The sequence below is a fragment of the Liolophura sinensis genome, chromosome 13, assembly GCF_032854445.1.
Source record: "Liolophura sinensis isolate JHLJ2023 chromosome 13, CUHK_Ljap_v2, whole genome shotgun sequence".
Classification (NCBI taxonomy): Eukaryota; Metazoa; Mollusca; class Polyplacophora; order Chitonida; family Chitonidae; genus Liolophura; species Liolophura sinensis.
The window spans coordinates 3,356,015-3,378,407 of record NC_088307.1 but is presented as its reverse complement, the minus strand read 5'-3'; the positions used below and the strand labels follow the sequence as shown (position 1 = coordinate 3,378,407).

General features: G+C 38.8%; 1 protein-coding gene across 1 annotated transcript; it reads left to right on the top strand.

Annotated features, from left to right (window-relative positions):
* Positions 1-115: 115 nt before the first annotated feature.
* LOC135480417 (tudor domain-containing protein 5-like) lies at positions 116-22,336 on the top strand. Its single transcript, XM_064760246.1, has 14 exons — positions 116-1,016; positions 1,709-1,917; positions 4,892-4,948; positions 5,357-5,501; positions 6,762-6,916; positions 7,716-7,824; positions 8,582-8,670; positions 13,444-13,676; positions 14,949-15,093; positions 15,673-15,734; positions 17,635-17,704; positions 19,311-19,391; positions 21,573-21,692; positions 22,304-22,336. The coding sequence occupies exons 1-14, from the start codon at positions 254-256 to the stop codon at positions 22,334-22,336; spliced, it is 2,271 nt and encodes a 756-aa protein (XP_064616316.1). The 5' UTR covers positions 116-253.
* Positions 22,337-22,393: the final 57 nt, after the last annotated feature.

The following is a 22,393-nucleotide window of genomic DNA, read 5'->3' as shown; positions in this document are numbered from 1 at the left end:
TAGTCAAAAAAGTAACGTTTTGTAGCCTTTGTTTAAATTTCGTTTACTGAACTGATTCTTATTTTGGCTTGTCACATCCCGCATGCGCAGTACTCGACACATGGTCGCGGGAAAATATTAGTGTACGTAAAGTGCTGGAATTTCGGGTTTGGTCGACGAGGAGTTCTTTAGGAATTAATGGAAAGTTCGAAACGAAGAGTGTATATTTTGATGGGAAGTTCAAGAAAGTTAGTAGTGTACGTTAAGTTACATTATGACCAATATTCTAGAGCTTCGTGAAAAGGTAGCAGTAGACATACGGTCGCTGTTACTGTCCACACCGATTGGTTTGACAGCTAAACAACTAAGAGATGATTACGCTAGTTTTGTGGGCAGCACGCTACCCTATCGGGAACTGGGTTACTATGGAGTGGAAGACATGGTTAAAGACATGCCAGACGTGGTTCATGTATCCTGGCAAGCCGGTCAGATGATTTTAAAGGCCGTTGTAAATGAGGAAACTAAAAGAATCGCTAGTCTCGTTTCAAGGCAGAGATTATCCGACAAAGCTAAAAAAGAGCAAAGACGAAGACGCATGGGATGCTCGTCTAGTCAACGTAGTGTGGGGAGCGGACGGTACTATCATCGCCCTGACTCGCAGCCTTTTGTGCCAGCATCCACCAGAAACCAGGTCCTGGAACTTTTGAAATCTTACAGATCAGGGTTACGTCTCACTCAGTTGGAAGGAGCTTTTTTAAAGCGGTTTGGTGTGCAGTTTGAATGGCGTCATTTAGGCTTTAACAGCTTGTATAAGGTGATAGATTATCTGCATGGGCAGTCTGTTGTGGCAATGGAGCGTTATGGCAGTGACTACATGGTGTACTTGGGCAGAGGGCATGGCCAACAGCAATCTTGGCAGGGAGCACAGAAACCATCCCAACCATGGAGAAGTAACAGTGTTTCGGCACGTGACAGCCAGCCCCAGAACAAACCCCAGCGTGACCTAGGCAACATGCCTCTCACTCATAGATTCCGAGGCAAGTCTTTGAAATGGTTGGGTAGCTGTGGGCCTGACAAGGTGGAGACGGGTTACGTAATACATGTAATTTAGAATTCATGTGGATAGCGAGTGCTCTCCAACATTTTGGTTGAATTGTATTTATAGCCTGACTTGATGGTTATTAGCCAAGTCGGCATTTCAGGAAGCTGGCGAGATCATGCAGGTTCAGATGAGATAGGGTGGGGGGAGCTCAGGTGAACTAATGCAGCTGAAAGGCCTGATTATACCCCAGCTGCTAACGGCGCCATTGAGACGACAGATCCCGCTTTGTGAGATTTGTGTTCACCCTAGCAATACTGCAAAATCTCACCTTTTAGCTGTGTTAGTTTGCTAGAGTCCCCACACTGTCTTGTCCATATCTACTTGCGGGACTCCTGAAATGCCGACTCTGCTTATCCACTAGGAAGTGCAAGTACAAATTACAGAAAAATGCAGATTTGTTTTGGAATGTGATGAGGATAAATGTCAGAATAAATAGTAACCATAAAAGTGCAACTGTCCAGCCCAAAAAATAAAGTAGAGTTAAGTGAAAAGCCTTCCTGAAATCTCTTCACCCCCACTTGCGAGATGTCAAATCCCACTCACTTATATATGAAAGTACCCAGATAGAAAAGAAACAAGTTAATGTTACTTCCAAGAATGGAAAAGGATAATATTTACATTTTTTAGGTGTCAGTCCCATCATTAGAGCTGTTCCACATAATGATAGAAGAGAGGATGAGGCACATTGTATTCAGGGGGGACAGTCGCCTGTGGAGAGCAGAGTTACCTGCCCTGATTCCAGTCTTCATGACTTGGAGAGTGATGGGTCCATGGAGTCTGATGATGATGATGACACCTCCAATATTAGCCAAGTGATGAAGAAGGAAATTCAGCAGGTAAGGCCATCTTTAAAACCTTGGGAGTCAGGTACTTATTTGGAATACGCTATTAGTGTTCATATCATGATTGAAAACTTGTTTGTTGTAGCCGGGGATAGCTTTATTAAAGGCATGGGGGATGAGTGTTCTAGCTATAGTAGCCGGGTGTCCGGGGATCGCTTCATTAAAGACATGGTGCGTGAGTGTTCTAGGCATAATAGCCAAGTGTCTGGGGACCGCTTCATTAAAGACATGGGGGATGAACGTTCTAGCCATAATAGCCAGGTGTCCGGGGACCGCTTTATGAAAGGCATGGGGGATGAGTGTTCTGACCATAATAGCCGGGTGTCTGAGGACCACTTTATTAAAGGCATGGGGGATAAGTGTTCTAGCCATAATAGCCGGGTGTCTGGGAACCTCTTCATTAAAGGCATGGGGGATGAATGTTCTAGCCATAATAGCCAGGTGTCCGGGGACCGCTTTATGAAAGGCATGGGGGATGAGTGTTCTGACCATAATAGCCGGGTGTCTGAGGACCACTTTATTAAAGGCATGGGGGATAAGTGTTCTAGCCATAATAGCCAGGTGTCTGGGAACCGCTTCATTAAAGGCATGGGGGATAAGTGTTCTAGCCATAATAGCCAAGTGTCTGGGAACCGCTTCATTAAAGACATGGCGCATGAGTGTTCTAGCTATAGTAGCCAGGTGTCCGGGAACCGCTTCATTAAAGGCATGGGGGATAAGTGTTCTAGCCATAATAGGCAGGTGTCTGGGGACCGCTTCATTAAAGGCATGGGGCATGAGTGTTATAGATGTAATAGCCGGGCATCCACTGACCTGCGGTCCCCGGCCGCTAAGAACTTGGCACTGCTGGAGTTGGGTATGTTGTAATTCAAGGCCAGTTTAGGTCTAAAGTCATAGTTTAAATATATGTCAATTTTAATACCATGTCACCCTTGGAGTGGAATTAAAGCTCTTTCACTGGTAGTAAAAAATGGATGTTTTCACATATGTAAGCCTTGCCAGCAGACATCAGTATCACATTAAATGCATTCCTTAAAGGGGAAGAACTTTTTTAAATGAAATACTCCTTAGCAGACAGTTTATTAACTTAAGTACCTAAACAGTTGTTTAGGAAATTGTTGTATTGATGTTTAATTCATATCTCTTTTTTTTAAATTTATTTTATATTTGCGATTTCCGCTACATCAAATACAAATAGCACCATGGACATGAATGTTATTTTGTTCAGGAGTTTTTACTAATAGCTTTAGGTAAGGAATTTGAAACAAAACGTTGCTGTAACTGACATCTCTTAATTCAGTCATTTAAGTCATTTGTAAAATTCATACCCTTAGAATCATTTTTTTTTCTCAAAAGTTACAAAAAAAGTTTTCTTCTTGAATAGTTTTGCCTGGTATGCTTGAGGAGTACTTTGTATAAAGATTTTATTATCTTATAAGATTGTATAAATCTTCAAGACAGATGGCTGACTCAGAAGTTGTCGTTGTTGTTGCTTTGATAGTTGCATTCGTCGATTTCATAGAACTACAAAAAGATGGATTAAACTTTGTGTGGGTAGTGTTTTGTGGGAGGACTGGCGCTTCCTCTCCAGTCGACCCTAAGTGGGCACACTGTTGGCAATGGTCTAACGTTTAAGTTTAATTGTGCAAGCTTGTTGATTCACGGTTGCGAATAATATGTGCGCGTTTCGCGGTAAGAATTATCAGGCTAACAGTGGTTTCTGATTTTATGGTTGCTCTTCATTATTTGGAGGGAAAAAAACTGTCCCGCAGTCAGAAGCGTTGTTCAGTGAATACAATACGACAAGCCGATGAAGATATTTGCAGTATTGTTTTGCAGAAAAAGACAGCAAATCAAATAAAGTGTTTTTTTGAAGCAGGACGCACTGCACTGTGGCTTCACAGAAGCATGGCAGACTTTACGATAGGCATTGCGCTGTGCCATGCTGTAAACTGCTAACTGAGGGTCTGCAAGCCACTGATGGGTTGGTTTATCAACACACATTAAAAAAAGAAAAGTTCGAGACAAGATGACAGAAGAGGCTCATTAATTTTAATGGAGGCTAATCCACACTGTATGAGGTCAAGTCATGGCTTGAAGGTTTCACTACCAGTCACACTAGTAGTTTTACACATGGATTAAACTGAAAAATGTATCGCACAGCAGTTGTTACAAACCTATAGCTTATGAAACTGTCTCTAGGCGTGACCAGTCTGACTGTGATTCAAATGTTGTGTGGTTGTAACGAACAGGTAAATCAGTAATTGTCTTGACTGCATCAGTATGTGGCTACTGAAGGCTGTCGAAATAAGCACCTTCCTACTTTGAGGGATACGAAATTGATGCTGATTGGCTGACAGTGGAAATAGGCTTTCATGGGTTAAACCGTTTGGTCATGTTTGAATGAATCTACTGTATCTAAAATTCACCTCAGGCTAAGGATAGCTTGCACTTGCCTATCTCTCACACAAGCCAATCAGAAATGATTCTGTATCCCTTTAAGGCAACCGTTAAATCAAGGCTTGTCTGAGACTGTGGGAGTTGTTGTTTTCCCCAAGTGTCGCGGAGTGTTAGACTAAGTCATCATGCAAGTGGTACATTTTTCAGCACAATCCACCTGACAGGGCTTAAATCTAGAAAATTAATGAATGCCTTGATCCAAAAGTTTAAAGATGACATTGTGACCGTGGATAAAGAAACTGTATAAAATACAACACAAAATGATGCTTTCTGAGTGCTTTTAAGTCTGTGATTCAAAGAAGTTTGCATGAAAAGCTAACTTTTTAAACTGCTAATCAAATATTTATGTTCTTGTTCAATTTAGTTGTTATTTTTATTACAGCTTAATAAATTTGGGTGCCCAGCAGTATCCAGAAGTAAAATGAACCTATATATGATCCTGCTCCATTGTGTCTTCAGTTACCATGTGTGTGTCTATTTAATTTGTGTTTTGAACATATTCTTGTAGCTTCTGGCTGCTAAACCCGAGGGTATTCTGGCATCCAGACTCATTCAGGAGTATAAGGTTAGTTGTTTGATGTAGGTGTCAATTTATATATATGCATGCTTTTGAAATTGAGTTTAAAGTTGTTGTTGAATGAATGAATGATTGATGGTGGCTTAACATCACATGGGCATTGTTAAGCCATATCGTGGTAAAGTAAATGTTGATATTATGTTCACGATTCCTTTAACTAATATCTTAAAAACAAATTTATTTCAGTTTGTGAGGTTGTGTATAAAATTTTAAGTACTGGTACTTACATTTCCGTGATCATAAAGTTTACCTGGTTAGAGCATTTTACTGAGTTATGCCACTGTCATCGAATGTTTCTGCTGATCTTCGCCCTTTCATGAAATTTGAGGTCAAGTGCAGTACTTGCCAAAAGTGTAAATTTTAAAAATATTTTAACAGATGTAGTTTATGTTTCAGGCAAAGTACAATAAAGACCTTGGCCTCACGGAGTTAGGCTATTACAGTGTGCTTCAGTTTGTCGGTGAATTGCAGGATATTGTCCGTGTAGAACGCCCCTCGGCATCTGATTGGCTGCTGTTTGATGCCCGCATTCAACCGAAATGTAAGTTTAGCAACAGATCTGTTTCCCCAGGCTCTGCCTCGTTACCTCCCACCAAATTGCTACCTGCTGTCATATAAATGAAATATTCTTGAGTACGGCGTAAAAAACACCACTCAAATAAATAAACATGGAGTATCTGGCTTCCATACTTTCTTGTCTGTTCCGTTTTGTGAAAGTCAGTAGCCTCTAAGAGTTAAACCTGACATTTATTTGGACTTAACGCTTTACATGGGTCAACAGTTGCTACCTTCCAGAAATCAAATTTCAGAAGTTTTTCTTCCGGACACTCAATCTTTTGCCTCCTTTGCCTATTTCTTCTAAAATCTAATCCTTCTGACTCGTTGTTTCATGTGAAAACAAAGCCCTCTGACCCCAGCCCCTCTTTCTTCTAAAGACTAAATCCCCTGGCTTTAATCTCTCTTTCGTCAGAAGACTAACATGACTAAAACCCCTGGCTGCAATCTCTCTTTCGTTGACTAAAACCCCTCCCCCCAATCTCTCTTTCATTGACTAAAACCCCTCCCCCAATCTCTCTTTCATTGACTAAAACCCCTCCCCCCAATCTCTCTTTCATCAGAAGCTTGAAGCCCCTCCCCCAATCTCTCTTTCATCAGAGGCCTGAAGCCCCTCCCCCAATCTCTCTTTCATCAGAAGCCTGAAGCCCCTCTCCCCAATCTTTCTTTTGTCAGAAGCCTGAAGCCCTCCCCCCAATTTTTCTTTCATCAGAAGCCTGAAACCCCTCCCCCAATCTCTCTTTCATCAGAAGCGTGAAGCCCTCCCCCAGTCTCTTTCATCAGAAGACTGAAGCCCCTCCCCCCAATCTCTCTTTCATCAGAAGCCTGAAACCCTCCCCCAATCTCTCTTTCATCAGAAGACTGAAGCCCCTCCCCCAATCTCTCTTTCATCAGAAGACTGAAGCCCCTCCCCAATCTCTCTTTCGCCAGAAGCCTGAAGCCCTCCCCCCAATCTCTCTTTCATCAGAAGTCTGAAGCCCTCCCCCCAATCTCTCTTTCATCAGAAGCCTGAACCCCTCCCCCAGTCTCTCTTTCATCAGAAGACTGAAGCCCCTCCCCCCAATCTCTCTTTCATCAGAAGCCTGAAGCCCTCCCCCCAATCTCTCTTTCATCAGAAGACTGAAGCCCCTCCCCCAATCTCTCTTTCATCAGAAGACTGAAGCCCCTCCCCCAATCTCTCTTTCGCCAGAAGCCTGAAGCCCTCCCCCCAATCTCTCTTTCATCAGAAGTCTCCCATCTGTTTCAGCTAAACCTCCATCACCTGAAAAGCAGCATGAGGAAGAACAGAAGGAGTTACAAGCAAATAGTAAATTTGATGATGAGTTTAAAGAGGAGCTTCGTTGGGTCCTGCTACATCACAAAGAGGGTGTGTTTCGGTCAGAGTTGGCAGAAGTGTATCAGGTAGGTTTGCTGCCTGAGTTTTTGTTTTCTTGATGACTTCATGACGAAGTGGGATGTTTCAGGATTATTGGATTAGCTATGCATATACAGGAATTATGTCTGAGGAAGGCTGTGTCAGTACAAGGCTAATGAAGTAGGTTTGCATTAGTTCTTTTGATTTTCCACTTGAGAAAGAAATATTAGGGGTCTGTCATCTGTCTGTCACACTTTGGTTTTCATGTAATAGCTCTGTAAAGTATTGTTTGTTTTCAAGAAAATTTTTCATTTTGTATGCTGGTTCATTTTCTGTGCGCTGGTTCATTTTGTGTTATGCTTTTGAACCGCAGATCAAGTTTAAAAACCAGCCAGATCTATAAAATTGTTATTGCATATTAAAAGATTTTCGGGGCCTCCGTGGCTCGGTCAGTTAGCACGCTAGCGCAGCGTAATGACCCAGGAGTCTCTCACCAATGCGGTCGCTGTGAGTTCAAGTCCAGCTCATGCTGGCTTCCTCTCCGGCCGTACGTGAGAAGGTCTGCCAGCAACCTGCGGATGGTCGTGGGTTTCCCCCAGGCTCTGCCCGGTTTCCACCCACCATAATGCTGGCGGCCGTCGTATAAGTGAAATATTCTTGAGTACGGCGTAAAACAACAATCAAAAAAAAAAAAATAAAAGATTTTCTTATTTGTGATTTGTCATCAGTTTTCTTACAATAACTGCTTTAGATATTGTAACACTTTGATAAAATTTTGTTTGAGGAATAATATTTTGTCTTGTGGATTGAAAGTGAAAGTGATAACTGATTTTAATGCTAATTCAGCGTTTAACAGGCAAAGTGCTGGACCCAGTGGAGCTAGGGTTCAAGACAATGGATGGCATGCTGTTGTCAGTCATGGATAAATACCTCAACCTGAAATATGTTGGAAACGGTGAGTGATCAGGACTTCACTATCAACAGGAATCTGAGACTCTCCTCATGACTGCCTGAAACAAAAACTAGGAGAATTTGCTTCAATTCCTGTAATTGTCACATTCAAATTTGTATTATTATTTATTAATTTGTTTGTTTGATTAGTGTTTTAGGATGTACTCAAGAATATTTCACTAATATGACAGCAGTCAGCAGAGCCCCGTGGGAAAGTCACAAGCGTCTGCTGATGTGTATTTTTTGTTTTATTACAAAAGAATATACATTGGTTTTAATCATTAAAGTTACAAACGTGGAATTCCCAAAATCTGATAACTTTCGTATGCATTAAAACTTTCACTTGGATCATGTTGTTAAATTATACCGTGATAAATAATTTTAATTTAAAAGGGCTGTTGAATTAGAGTCTTTTGAAGTTTGTAAAGAGAATAGTAAGTTGAAACAGGTGAGAACCTGTCCCATGAATGGAAAAGGTAAGCTAAAGCCAGGGTAGAGAGAGAAGTAATTGCAACAGCGCATATGCTGTCATCTGATAATATAATTGGAAACTTTTTGTCATTTCTGCATGTATTAAATATCACTTCTGATAAAAAAAAAAAGTCATCAGTGAGTTTTTTAATCAACAGCCCGCTGTTGCAAGCTACATGTATTTAAATTCTGTAATTCATACTGTTGTAATGTTGTTGAGTGTGCCAAGCACTCATAGTGAGTGTGGTAAAACACCAATAAGTAAATAATTCTTGTTGTTGTTGTTGTAGGTGAGATGATAGTTTCAGGCATAGAGTTTCCTTCCGATTCGCTCATGTCGCCCCCTGAGATCAGACCTGTTGAACACAGCCTGCTCAACGTAAGCTGCTCTTCTCAGTCGCAGGGAATGAGTTTTTGGTATAAACAAGAAACAGTCTGCATTTGCGCTTTTTGTTTAAATTGAACATTCATACTTCATGGTCAAGTCTCAGTCTATTTTTCTATGTATGATGCCATATGAACATGGTTAGGTCTACCAAGTCTCAGTCTATTATAAATGCCAGTAATGTTATATTTTCAATGTGAACATATAACTTGTGATGTCATATGAACATGGTTAGGTCTACCACAAGTCTCAGTCTATTATAAATGCCAGTAATGTTATGTTTTCAGTGTGAACATATAACTTGTGATGTCATATGAACATGGTTAGGTCTACCACAAGTCTCAGTCTATTATAAATGCCAGCAATGTTATATTTTCAGTGTGAACATATAACTTGTGATGTCATATGAACATGGTTAGGTCTACCACAAGTCTCAGTCTATTATAAATGCCAGTTATGTTATGTTTTCAGTGTGAACATATAACTTGTGATGTCATATGAACATGGTTAGGTCTACCACAAGTCTCAGTCTATTATAAATGCCAGTAATGTTATGTTTTCAGTGTGAACATATAACTTGTGATGCCATATGAACATGGTTAGGTCTACCACAAGTCTCAGTCTATTATAAATGCCAGTAATGTTATATTTTCAATGTGAACATATAACTTGTGATGTCATATGAACATGGTTAGGTCTACCACAAGTCTCAGTCTATTATAAATGCCAGTAATGTTATATTTTCAGTGTGAACATATAACTTGTGATGTCATATGAACATGGTTAGGTCTACCACAAGTCTCAGTCTATTATAAATGCCAGTAATGTTATATTTTCAATGTGAACATATAACTTGTGATGTCATATGAACATGGTTAGGTCTACCACAAGTCTCAGTCTATTATAAATGCCAGTAATGTTATGTTTTCAGTGTGAACATATAACTTGTGATGTCATATGAACATGGTTAGGTCTACCACAAGTCTCAGTCTATTATAAATGCCAGTAATGTTATATTTTTCAGTGTGAACATATAACTTGTGATGTCATATGAACATGCTTAGGTCTACCACAAGTCTCAGTCTATTATAAATGCCAGTAATGTTATATTTTCAGTGTGAACATATAACTTGTGATGTCATATGAACATGGTTAGGTCTACCACAAGTCTCAGTCTATTATAAATGCCAGTAATGTTATATTTTCAATGTGAACATATAACTTGTGATGTCATATGAACATGGTTAGGTCTACCACAAGTCTCAGTCTATTATAAATGCCAGTAATGTTATATTTTCAATGTGAACATATAACTTGTGATGTCATATGAACATGGTTAGGTCTACCACAAGTCTCAGTCTATTATAAATGCCAGTAATGTTATATTTTCAGTGTGAACATATAACTTGTGATGTCAAATGAACATGGCTAGGTCTACCAAGTCTCAGTCTATTATAAATACCAGTTATGTTATGTTTTCAGTGTGAACATATAACTTGTGATGTCATATGAACATGCTTAGGTCTACCACAAGTCTCAGTCTATTATAAATGCCAGTAATGTTAGTTTTCAATGTGAACATATAACTTGTGATGTCATATGAACATGGTTAGGTCTACCACAAGTCTCAGTCTATTATAAATGCCAGTAATGTTATATTTTCAGTGTGAACATATAACTTGTGATGTCATATGAACATGGTTAGGTCTACCACAAGTCTCAGTCTATTATAAATGCCAGTAATGTTATATTTTCAATGTGAACATATAACTTGTGATGTCATATGAACATGGTTAGGTCTACCACAAGGTCTCAGTCTATTATAAATGCCAGTAATGTTATATTTTCAGTGTGAACATATAACTTGTGATGTCATATGAACATGGTTAGGTCTACCAAGTCTCAGTCTATTATAAATGCCAGTAATGTTATATTTTCAGTGTGAACATATAACTTGTGATGTCATATGAACATGGTTAGGTCTACCACAAGTCTCAGTCTATTATAAATGCCAGTAATGTTATATTTTCAGTGTGAACATATAACTTGTGATGTCAAATGAACATGGTTAGGTCTACCACAAGTCTCAGTCTATTATAAATGCCAGTAATGTTATGTTTTCAGTGTGAACATATAACTTGTGATGTCATATGAAACATGGTTAGGTCTACCAAGTCTCAGTCTATTATAAATGCCAGTAATGTTATGTTTTCAGTGTGAACATATAACTTGTGATGTCATATGAACATGGTTAGGTCTACCACAAGTCTCAGTCTATTATAAATGCCAGTTATGTTATGTTTTCAGTGTGAACATATAACTTGTGATGTCATATGAACATGGTTAGGTCTACCACAAGTCTCAGTCTATTATAAATGCCAGTTATGTTATGTTTTCAGTGTGAACATATAACTTGTGATGTCATATGAACATGGTTAGGTCTACCACAAGTCTCAGTCTATTATAAATGCCAGTAATGTTATATTTTCAGTGTGAACATATAACTCGTGATGTCCATATGAACATGCCTTAGGTCTACCCACAAGTCTCAGTCTATTATAAATGCCTAGCAATGTTATATTTTCAATGTGAACATATAACTTGTGATGTCATATGAACATGGTTAGGTCTACCACAAGTCTCAGTCTATTATAAATGCCAGTAATGTTATATTTTCAGTGTGAACATATAACTTGTGATGTCATATGAACATGGTTAGGTCTACCACAAGTCTCAGTCTATTATAAATGCCAGTAATGTTATATTTTCAGTGTGAACATATAACTTGTGATGTCATATGAACATGGTTAGGTCTACCACAAGTCTCAGTCTATTATAAATGCCAGTAATGTTATATTTTCAGTGTGAACATATAACTTGTGATGTCATATGAACATGGTTAGGTCTACCACAAGTCTCAGTCTATTATAAATGCCAGTAATGTTATATTTTCAGTGTGAACATATAACTTGTGATGTCAAATGAACATGCCTAGGTCTACCAAGTCTCAGTCTATTATAAATGCCAGTTATGTTATGTTTTCAGTGTGAACATATAACTTGTGATGTCATATGAACATGGTTAGGTCTACCACAAGTCTCAGTCTATTATAAATGCCAGTAATGTTATATTTTCAATGTGAACATATAACTTGTGATGTCATATGAACATGGTTAGGTCTACCACAAGTCTCAGTCTATTATAAATGCCAGCAATGTTATATTTTCAGTGTGAACATATAACTTGTGATGTCATATGAACATGGTTAGGTCTACCACAAGTCTCAGTCTATTATAAATGCCAGTTATGTTATGTTTTCAGTGTGAACATATAACTTGTGATGTCATATGAACATGGTTAGGTCTACCACAAGTCTCAGTCTATTATAAATGCCAGTTATGTTATATTTTCAGTGTGAACATATAACTTGTGATGTCATATGAACATGGTTAGGTCTACCACAAGTCTCAGTCTATTATAAATGCCAGTAATGTTATATTTTCAGTGTGAACATATAACTTGTGATGTCATATGAACATGGTTAGGTCTACCACAAGTCTCAGTCTATTATAAATGCCAGTTATGTTATATTTTCAATGTGAACATATAACTTGTGATGTCATATGAACATGGTTAGGTCTACCACAAGTCTCAGTCTATTATAAATGCCAGTAATGTTATGTTTTCAGTGTGAACATATAACTTGTGATGTCATATGAACATGGTTAGGTCTACCACAAGTCTCAGTCTATTATAAATGCCAGTAATGTTATATTTTCAGTGTGAACATATAACTTGTGATGTCATATGAACATGGTTAGGTCTACCACAAGTCTCAGTCTATTATAAATGCCAGTAATGTTATGTTTTCAGTGTGAACATATAACTTGTGATGTCATATGAACATGGTTAGGTCTACCACAAGTCTCAGTCTATTATAAATGCCAGTAATGTTATATTTTCAATGTGAACATATAACTTGTGATGTCATATGAACATGGTTAGGTCTACCACAAGTCTCAGTCTATTATAAATGCCAGTAATGTTATGTTTTCAGTGTGAACATATAACTTGTGATGTCATATGAACATGGTTAGGTCTACCACAAGTCTCAGTCTATTATAAATGCCAGTAATGTTATATTTTCAGTGTGAACATATAACTTGTGATGTCATATGAACATGGTTAGGTCTACCACAAGTCTCAGTCTATTATAAATGCCAGTAATGTTATATTTTCAGTGTGAACATATAACTTGTGATGTCATATGAACATGGTTAGGTCTACCACAAGTCTCAGTCTATTATAAATGCCAGTAATGTTATATTTTCAATGTGAACATATAACTGGTGATGTCAAATGAACATGCCTAGGTCTACCACAATGCCATTCATTCGTTCAGAAAGATACCCACAGAAATCCCATTTGAGGTTCATAGCATAGCCTTGTGTTCTTTAGCACCTTCCAGTATGGTTTACACATCTGTAGATATATGTTACATGAGGGCAAAATTCATCACTGACTTGCCAAAGGTTGGCACTCCTATTTGCTTCACCCCTCTTTGGTTGAATTCCAGATGTTTTTTTTTTTTGTTTCCTCCCCTTTTCAGAAAATGTGTCTGGGTAAATTTATTTTGGGGTACGCTGACAAAAATGTTCAACCCTCCCTTTTATAATGATGACTGTCAGTGAGATTCTTGAGTATGTCATTGAATAAGAATCAGCACTGTTCAAATAAATAAATTCATTTACAATCTTCACACCACAGCCTGCATCAGTGTCTGTGAATACCTCAGCAGCTACCTCTGAGCTCCCCGATGACATAGTGAGTTATGGCACCTCATACAAACCTCTACCCCTGGGGCATCTCCACCCGGCTGTCGCTGAGAAGGAGTACATCGAGGTCTACGTGTCCAACATTAACAACCCTTCCAGATTCTGGCTGCAGCTTCGTGGTCGTGAGACGTCAATGGCTCTGGAAGATTTGATGGAAAGTTTAGAGTAAGAATCCCTACATGTACATTGGCTTCCATGAATGGAGCGGAAAGCAGAGTTAGCAATGTAATACAGTACTGCAAGTCTCTGCTTCTTACATTCCTGGTATGACTCTGAGTTAACTGGCAGCTACACCCTATATGCCATCGTAAAATCTTGACAACTGTGAAGTACTTAATTTTCGTGTGGAATTAATTTTCGCGGTCAATAATTTACAGCGAAAAATAATTCTAGCAAAAAAAAAAAAGCATCCAGTATTGAATCATATACTACTGGTAGTAGTAATAATGAAGTGAAATCTTTGCCAGGGTAACGGGGGTTGCGATAAGAAAGACGGCTGGGCCAGCTAAATTTTTCAGCAGCAGGGAGAGGGGATTATGGTTTAAATATATACAAACTCTGGTGCTAAGGCTTGGTGGGTATAAAACAAAGTGGGAGTTTATTCGTCTTTAGTTTGATCAATCTTTGCTATGCCCGTAAAGTGAAAGGAAAGTAGATACCAGCACGTGCTGGCTTCTAATGAATGTCGCTCTGATACACGCGATCCTATCGGCTATGTCTCTCCTGTGGTCCAGTGAGTGACCTTCTGACAAACTATGAAGTGTGTACAACAAAACAATGGCCGTTTGACAGCTACGGCAATGTTTGCGGTTTCTGACCTGCTACAGAGGAAGATTAAAACTGAAAACAATGCAAAACTTACCATGTTGCTTGATAAAGAATGAGTGACTGGCGCCAATAATGTTGAATTCATATGTTTTGCATTGGAACTGTTCAAAAGGTGACAGGTCACCTTGCTAGGTGTTTAAAAGTGCTCATCAGTGATTCGAAAAGAAGTGACACCTGTTTGAGTACTGCTCAGCCTAGGTGCAAAAGTGATCTTCTTACGTAGTGATTATCCATCCCCCATTGTTTTAATCTCTGATCCAGATCATGAGGATTAGTGACACCTCAGGAATCAAAGGAGGATTAAAGCCACCCATGATGATACATGTTTGACGTGCTTGAATAATTTTGGCCATATTATATCTTGGAAAATTTTAAGATCTGTTTTTCAGTATTCTCTTAAAAACATGAAAATTTATTCCCACGAACAAATTTTTGGAGAAAATCTGCGAAAATAAATTCCAGAGAATAATAAGTACTTAACAGTATTACCCTGATATGTTAGATTTATGCATCAATGAAGAGATAACCAGTCTGAAGGTACCTGTGCCTTCTGTTTTATGTTCCAGTCAACAGGTAGAGTAAATCTGTAGTTTTTTCATTTGATTTCAGCTTTTATAAAACAAAGGCAGGTGAGCGGTACAAGATGCCGGAATCTATGATTGTGGTGGGACAGGTGTGTGCAGTTATCTTTCCTGAGGATGAAAACTGGCACAGGGGAGTTATTGTGGGTATCAAGGATTTAGATTTTGTACAGGTAAGTAATTGGGTAGAACATGTCAAGGTATATTATGAAGGAAATATTCTAAATTGATAAACCACCTGTTGTGAAAACTGGTTACCTGTTAATATGGTTAAGGTGTAACAGAAAAGTAGGTGTTCATGTACAAAGCAAGAAAAAATTTTCAAGTATTTAAAAATTTACTTTTGTGTTAATACTGCAGCTGAAATCTTGTCATTCTGATATCTGTAGAGGTTGAATTGGAACAGTGTCTTTCATTAATATCATGCTTCATGCCCTGTAAATCATGTTCATGTCAGTCTTGGGTGATTCTTTTGGTACAACTGCAGAAACGTCTACTCCTGTTACCTAATGGTTAAAGTGTCTGCCTCTGAGTTAGGAGACCTGGGTTCAAACCCAGGTTGGGTCATGCCAAAGACTTTGAAAATGGAACTTGTTGCTACCTTTCTTGATGCTCGGCACTGAGAAGTTACAGCAATGAAACAGGATTGGTTGGCTGGCTCGGTGTCAGTCTAATGTCAACTTAGTCAAACGCCAAGCATACACACAAACCATTGCAGTGATTGCATAAAAAAAAGATTTTTTGTTTCTCAGGTGTACTATGTTGACTATGGGAATACCTGTACTGTGCCCAAGACATCCCTCTGTATGCTCAGGTAAGTGTAAATTGGATGATTCACTCTTACTCACTGTGCATGGGGGCCTTGGGTACAAACTGTCGATGATGCTTTTGTGGCCATAATGTGGAGAAGGCTTGTCATCTACCAATATTTTGTTCATAATTGGTATGTGACATGTGTAAAAGTTCATCAGTAACTTGCTGAAGGTTGATGGCATTATACACATTTATGACAAAGGTTGGTGACATTATACACATTCACAATGTCCGGTTTGTCGTTTGGGATCATTATGTTTTTTTCTCTGTGACCCTGAGTGGAGGAGGACCTCATGTTATTGAATTCATCCACATTGTTGTTTTATGAAGAAGACCTCTGGTTATTGAATTCATTCGCATTGTTGTTTTAGGAAGAAGACCTCTGGTTATTGAATTCATTTGCATTGTTGTTTTAGGAGGAAGACCTCTGGTTATTGAATTCATCCACATTGTTGTGTTAGGAGGAAGACCTCTGGTTATTGAATTCATCCGCATTGTTGTTTTAGGAGGAAGACCTCTGGTTATTGAATTCATCCGCATTGTTGTTTTAGGAGGAAGACCTCTGGTTATTGAATTCATCTGCATTGTTGTTTTAGGAGGAAGACCTCTGGTTATTGAATTCATCCGCATTGTTGTTTTAGGAGGAAGACCTCTGGTTATTGAATTCATCCGCATTGTTGTTTTAGGAGGAAGACCTCTGGTTATTGAATTCATCCGCATTGTTGTTTTATGAAGAAGACCTCTGGTTATTGAATTCATCCACATTGTTGTTTCAGGAGGAAGACCTCTGGTTATTGAATTCATCCGCATTGTTGTTTTAGGAGGAAGACCTCTGGTTATTGAATTCATCCGTATTGTTGTTTTAGGATGAAGACCTCTGGTTATTGAATTCATCCGCATTGTTGTTTTATGAAGAAGATCTCTGGTTATTGAATTCATCCGCATTGTTGTTTTAGGAGGAAGACCTCTGGTTATTGAATTCATCCGCCTTGTTGTTTTAGGAGGAAGATTTCTGGTTATTGAATTCTTCCGCATTGTTGTTTTAGGAGGAAGACCTCTGGTTATTGAATTCATCCGCATTGTTGTTTCAGGAGGAAGACCTCTGGTTATTGAATTCATCCGCATTGTTGTTTTAGGAGGAAAACCTCTGGTTATTGAATTCATCCGCATTGTTGTTTTATGAAGAAGACCTCTGGTTATTGAATTCATCCGCATTGTTGTTTTAGGAGGAAGATTTCTGGTTATTGAATTCATCCGCATTGTTGTTTTAGGAGGAAAACCTCATGTTATTGAATTCATCCGCATTGTTGTTTTAGGAAGAAGACCTCTGGTTATTGAATTCATTCGCATTGTTGTTTTAGGAGGAAGACCTCTGGTTATTGAATTCATCCGCATTGTTGTTTTAGGATGAAGACCTCTGGTTACTGAATTCATCCGCATTGTTGTTTTAGGAGGAAGACCTCTGGTTATTGAATTCATCCGCATTGTTGTTTCAGGAGGAAGACCTCTGGTTATTGAATTCATCCGCATTGTTGTTTTAGGAGGAAAACCTCTGGTTATTGAATTCATCCGCATTGTTGTTTTATGAAGAAGACCTCTGGTTATTGAATTCATCCGCATTGTTGTTTTAGGAGGAAGATTTCTGGTTATTGAATTCATCCGCATTGTTGTTTTAGGAGGAAAACCTCATGTTATTGAATTCATCCGCATTGTTGTTTTAGGAAGAAGACCTCTGGTTATTGAATTCATTTGCATTGTTGTTTTAGGAGGAAGACCTCTGGTTATTGAATTCATCCGCATTGTTGTTTTAGGATGAAGACCTCTGGTTACTGAATTCATCCGCATTGTTGTTTTAGGAGGAAGATTTCTGGTTATTGAATTCATCCGCATTGTTGTTTCAGGAGGCGGTATTTACGCTTGCCGTGTCAAGCACTGCAAGCCAGACTGACTGATATGACTGCTCCAAAGACCGTAAGTGTTAGCTTTTGAATATCATCAGTGAGCCTTCCAGCAACCTGCAGATGGCCGTGGGTTTCCCACTGGATCTGCTCAGATTCCTCCCACCGTAGTGAAATATTTTTGTATATGGGGTAAAACTCCAGTCAAATAAATGAGTAAATAAACCCATTAATATCGGTCAGTATTCTAAACTGAAAACTAAACATTTGTGTATGTCAATGGCAAGTCTACCTATGTGAAAGTACATGTAGTGTCCCCCTAGGGAGTAACATATGCTAATTTAGCAAGTTTATTGCATTTTATATTTGTGGCATCTGAAATTTTTCATGAACTCACATTTGAAAGAGCAACTTTCAGTGGAATTTATGCACATTTTTATTTTGATTTTGGACACAGATCTATATTGACCGGTTTTAGAGCTTGGCAAAATGTATAAGTTTACCAGTCTACAGAGCATAATGCCTTTAGGGTATGCTTGAATGAACACCTTGCACACGTGGGGTTGAAGAATGACAATAAAGCATGGATCGTCCCGAAACTCTGCATTGTTGTAAAGGGGAATAAATGGATGTGTGTTTTGGTTTTGTCTAGCTTATGGTCTGTTCTGAGCTTGTGTACTGGTGCACACTTAAAACAGGTATCTTTCTTATTATTTTGTGTTTGTTGTCCACATCATCAGTGACACGTTTGGAACCATGTGGTCAGAATATCAGTATACTTTAATTCTTCAACCTCCCGCGTGTTTGCAAGGTATTTATTCTAGCATAGTCTGGCATTATTCTGTTTTGACTGATAAAATTAGGCTTTGCGTGAAACCCTGACACTGGCCAACCCAACCAATGTGGTTTTGAAAAATGAAAAAAATGTGCATGAATTGCGCTGAAAGTTGCTCCTTCATTTATGCAAAGTGGTTGAGGAATTGGGGTAACTCTAGGGTAGTATATGATAATCTATCAGTCATATGAATTCTGGGAAGCTGGATGTGACTCAGTGAGTCAGTTTTGTGACTCCCAACCACAAGCCATGTGAGGCGAGTGTTCAATCCCAGCCTTGGACATTGTTTGTTGGGCTTTTTTTGACAGTAAGTGGTCAGCCTGCTTAACAGCCACAGTTCAGACAAGCTACGTGTACGTCTCCTAGTATCTGATCAACCAGAACAGTTGCTCACATTGAATTACGTGTACGTCTCCCAGCAGTTGGTCAACCAGAACAATTGTTCACGCTGGAATACGTGTATGTCTCCGAGCATCTAATCAACCAGAACAGTTGCTCACGCTGGAATGCATGTATGTATCTGAAAGTGACCTTGTGTATATAAACGGTGCAGGAGTAGGAGTTCATGGTTGTGTTGCCTTGTGTATTTCAGGGCTGGACTGTGTGAAAGGTGCAGGAGTAGGAGTTCATGGCTGTCTTGCCTTATGTATTTCAGGGCTGGACTGTGTGAATAGTGCAGGAGTAGGAGTTCATGGTTGTATTGCCTTGTGTATTTCAGGGCTGGACTGTGTGAATAGTGCAGGAGTAGGAGTTCATGTTAGTGTTGCCTTGTGTATTTCAGGGCTGGACTGTGTGAATAGTGCAGGAGAAGGAGTTCATGGTTGTCTTGCCTTGTGTATTTCAGGGCTGGACCGTGGCCACGATGAGGAGGATGCTGGATTTAGTGGGGAATAAAGCTGTTGTTGCTGAAGTCACAGATCTAAAGGTACATCTGTCTGCCCTTATAATTACCCCAGAAAAGTGCATTTTTACATCCTAATGTTAGTCGTCAAATGTTACTTTTGGCTATCAAGCAGATCTCCAGTAGTTATCAATTTGCCTTCCAGACAGACCCCAGACCATCTTTTTAAGGTCGGTAGAACTCTCAGAATCAGGAAAAATGAGTTTTAGGTTTTGTTGGTTGCACAGCTCACACTCATAATTATATCATAAAACTTGGTTATTACATTCTGCCGTAAGTGGGAAGGTCTCTCAGCAACCTGCTGATGGTTGTGTTCTGCCCGGTTTCCTCCCACTATAATACTGGTTGCCGTCGTACAAGTGAAATATTCTTGAGTATGGCATAAAACACCAATCAAATAAATAAATAAAAATAAATATTACATTCTAGTGCTTGCGTGAATTCAGATTCTGAATTTGCTGACCTGATCATGTATTTAAAGTTTCTCGTTGAAAAAACTTAAGCTGGTTTGAATGTGATTTGAATGTATTTTGTTTGAAGCTTCAAAAGTGGATAACTCAAGCAAACAAATAACGCAATCATAATTACCATGTTACAATTTGTTAAGAAAAAATAAATATAGACGTATATGCATCTCAAGGTTAAGGAACCGTGCTTTGTGCTTGAAAGTCCACTGCCACCTCCCTGACAAAAAGAAAGTTTAGTAATATTTGGAAGTGAATTAAGGAACAAAACTTCCACCCATACGTTGTAGAAATAGATTTCTTTGTATTTTGAAAGTACAGATTATAATTGCTGAAGGGGTGGTTTTTAACTCGCCAGTATGAAGTAAGGAGAAGTATTGTGAGAGCGAGGGGAAAAGTGTCGGTGTTGGTATCTGGTTAAGCTTTTTTATTTTAACTTCTGTACATGTATAATGGGCTGTCATAAATTGATTGAAGGTTAATTTTTTTTTTATTTTAACTTCTGTACATGTATAATGGGCTGTCATTCATTGATTGTAGGTTAAGTTTTTTTTTCAGGTGTTGTATATTGGGCTATCATACATGGATTGAAGGTTAGGCTTTTTTTTGTAAGCCTAATTTACCAGTTATATAAACTTCAGTTTATTTTCTGTAGTAAACATGTTCTCTAGAAATTAAACCTGCATACAGGACAACAATTTCTCGCATACAGGGTTTCTGTGACTTTATTGCTGATGAGTATTTATGAACCTTACCAGATTTACAATGTTCGTAATCAGGAAAAGTTTCATGTAGATCTGTAATTTTTATGCACATGCCTACCTACATGAAGGAGAACAAAAAGGGCATTGGGTTGCTCTGGCCGTTTCGCCAGATTTGTCACCATTTTCCCGTTTTGTGGACACACATTCAGATTGACTGCATTCTGTAACACAGATCTGTACAAGTCTTTCATGTAGGGCTACAGTTTCTGATGCAAGCACTTATGTAGATAAGCTTTTTGTCTCCCAATCTACTTTACCAGGTTTGTAAAGTGTAAGAATTTACTTCGGTGTATACCAGTTCACCTGGTATACACAATATCTGTAGAAAGCTTTCCACATCCGTATTGGTACTAGGAGCCTACGACACTGGCTGATGCATGTGTCCTCCTGTTCTGTGAGGGAATGTTTAAACTATCCACGCAGACAGTGACTGTTCTCAGCTGAGTATTTGTTCAGCCAATCAGAGGGCTGCAGTAGCCACCCTTAGTACAGGGATAGCTAATCATGGGAAGCGATTTGCATATCAAAGACCACTCGAGCGAGTTGGTGCTCGAACACCCCACAATGAAGTTTTTTGTACTACCATAGCTCATTATTTTCTCATCCATTCACAACGTTGGAATTGTTTATGGATTGCTGCATGCAGTTCACAATTTGCATATCAGAGACCACTGTCTCAGTTTTGTGCATGAACTTCCCCCAGTGACTTCTTTACCATCACAGCACTTTACCATCACAGAACTTTACCATCACAGCACTTTACCATCACAGCACTTTACCATCACAGCACTTTACACCTTTGATCTTTATTCTGATTCCATTGTCTAGTTGACTGCTATAGCAGGCAAGCTGGTGGGATTCTCTGAATGCCTTGTTAGTTGGTAAGGATATTCTTGAGAAACATGAAAATTGTATTTTTTGGCTAGGAAAAGTGAATTAGTCATGTAATTATTCCCCTTTGTCTATCCCTTGCTCAGGACTACGTGCTGTCTGTTTACCTGACGGATACAAACACAGACGAGGACATCCACGTGAACAACGTGCTGTGTGAAGAAGGGTATGCCGTCTATGCCCCAGACAACCCCGAGGAAGCTCAGGTAATTACCGGTAAAGGAAAAAACCTCTTAAAATCAAAGTTCGCATCACTACATACACCACTTATTTTTTTAAATTTTTGTCTCTTAAAAAAAATCTGAAAAAATAAATAAAACCATCTTTACACAAAGTTTTCAGTTGTTTGTAGGGTGAACCTTACTTCATTGTTTAGATTTCTTTTAGTTTAAAGGATACATGAGAAGTTTGCGTTCTCATTCTGTAAGGTGCAGTTTAGGATGTGTCCCAACCTATTTTTGTTAAGCATAACCTTTTTTATATCCCATATAACCATAATCTTTGTTTTAGAATTCCTCATCATGTATCCTTTAACTGACTTTTATAGTGTGTGGGGGTGTGTGTGCCTGGATTGCATGTGTACACTCCACACGCGCGCGTGACATGCTGATACTAACACAGGAAAATAGCTGCTTGGAGTGATCTTTATTTAACATTGTAAATTATGGCAAACTGTTCTAAGATTAGCAGTCCTGAGACAAAAAAAAAATAAATAAATAAAAGGATTAACAACAGTGAATACACACTTCTAACAAAAACAAATAAATAATTTTGACTGCCTTAAACATGACTTTCATAATTTGTTTGTTCTGCAAAGGTGAACTGCAAAGATCTCTGTTTTGCTCTTTAAATTTAACGAAATATAGAAGTTGTGAAGATGATGTCAGTTTACTATTTTGTAGGGAAT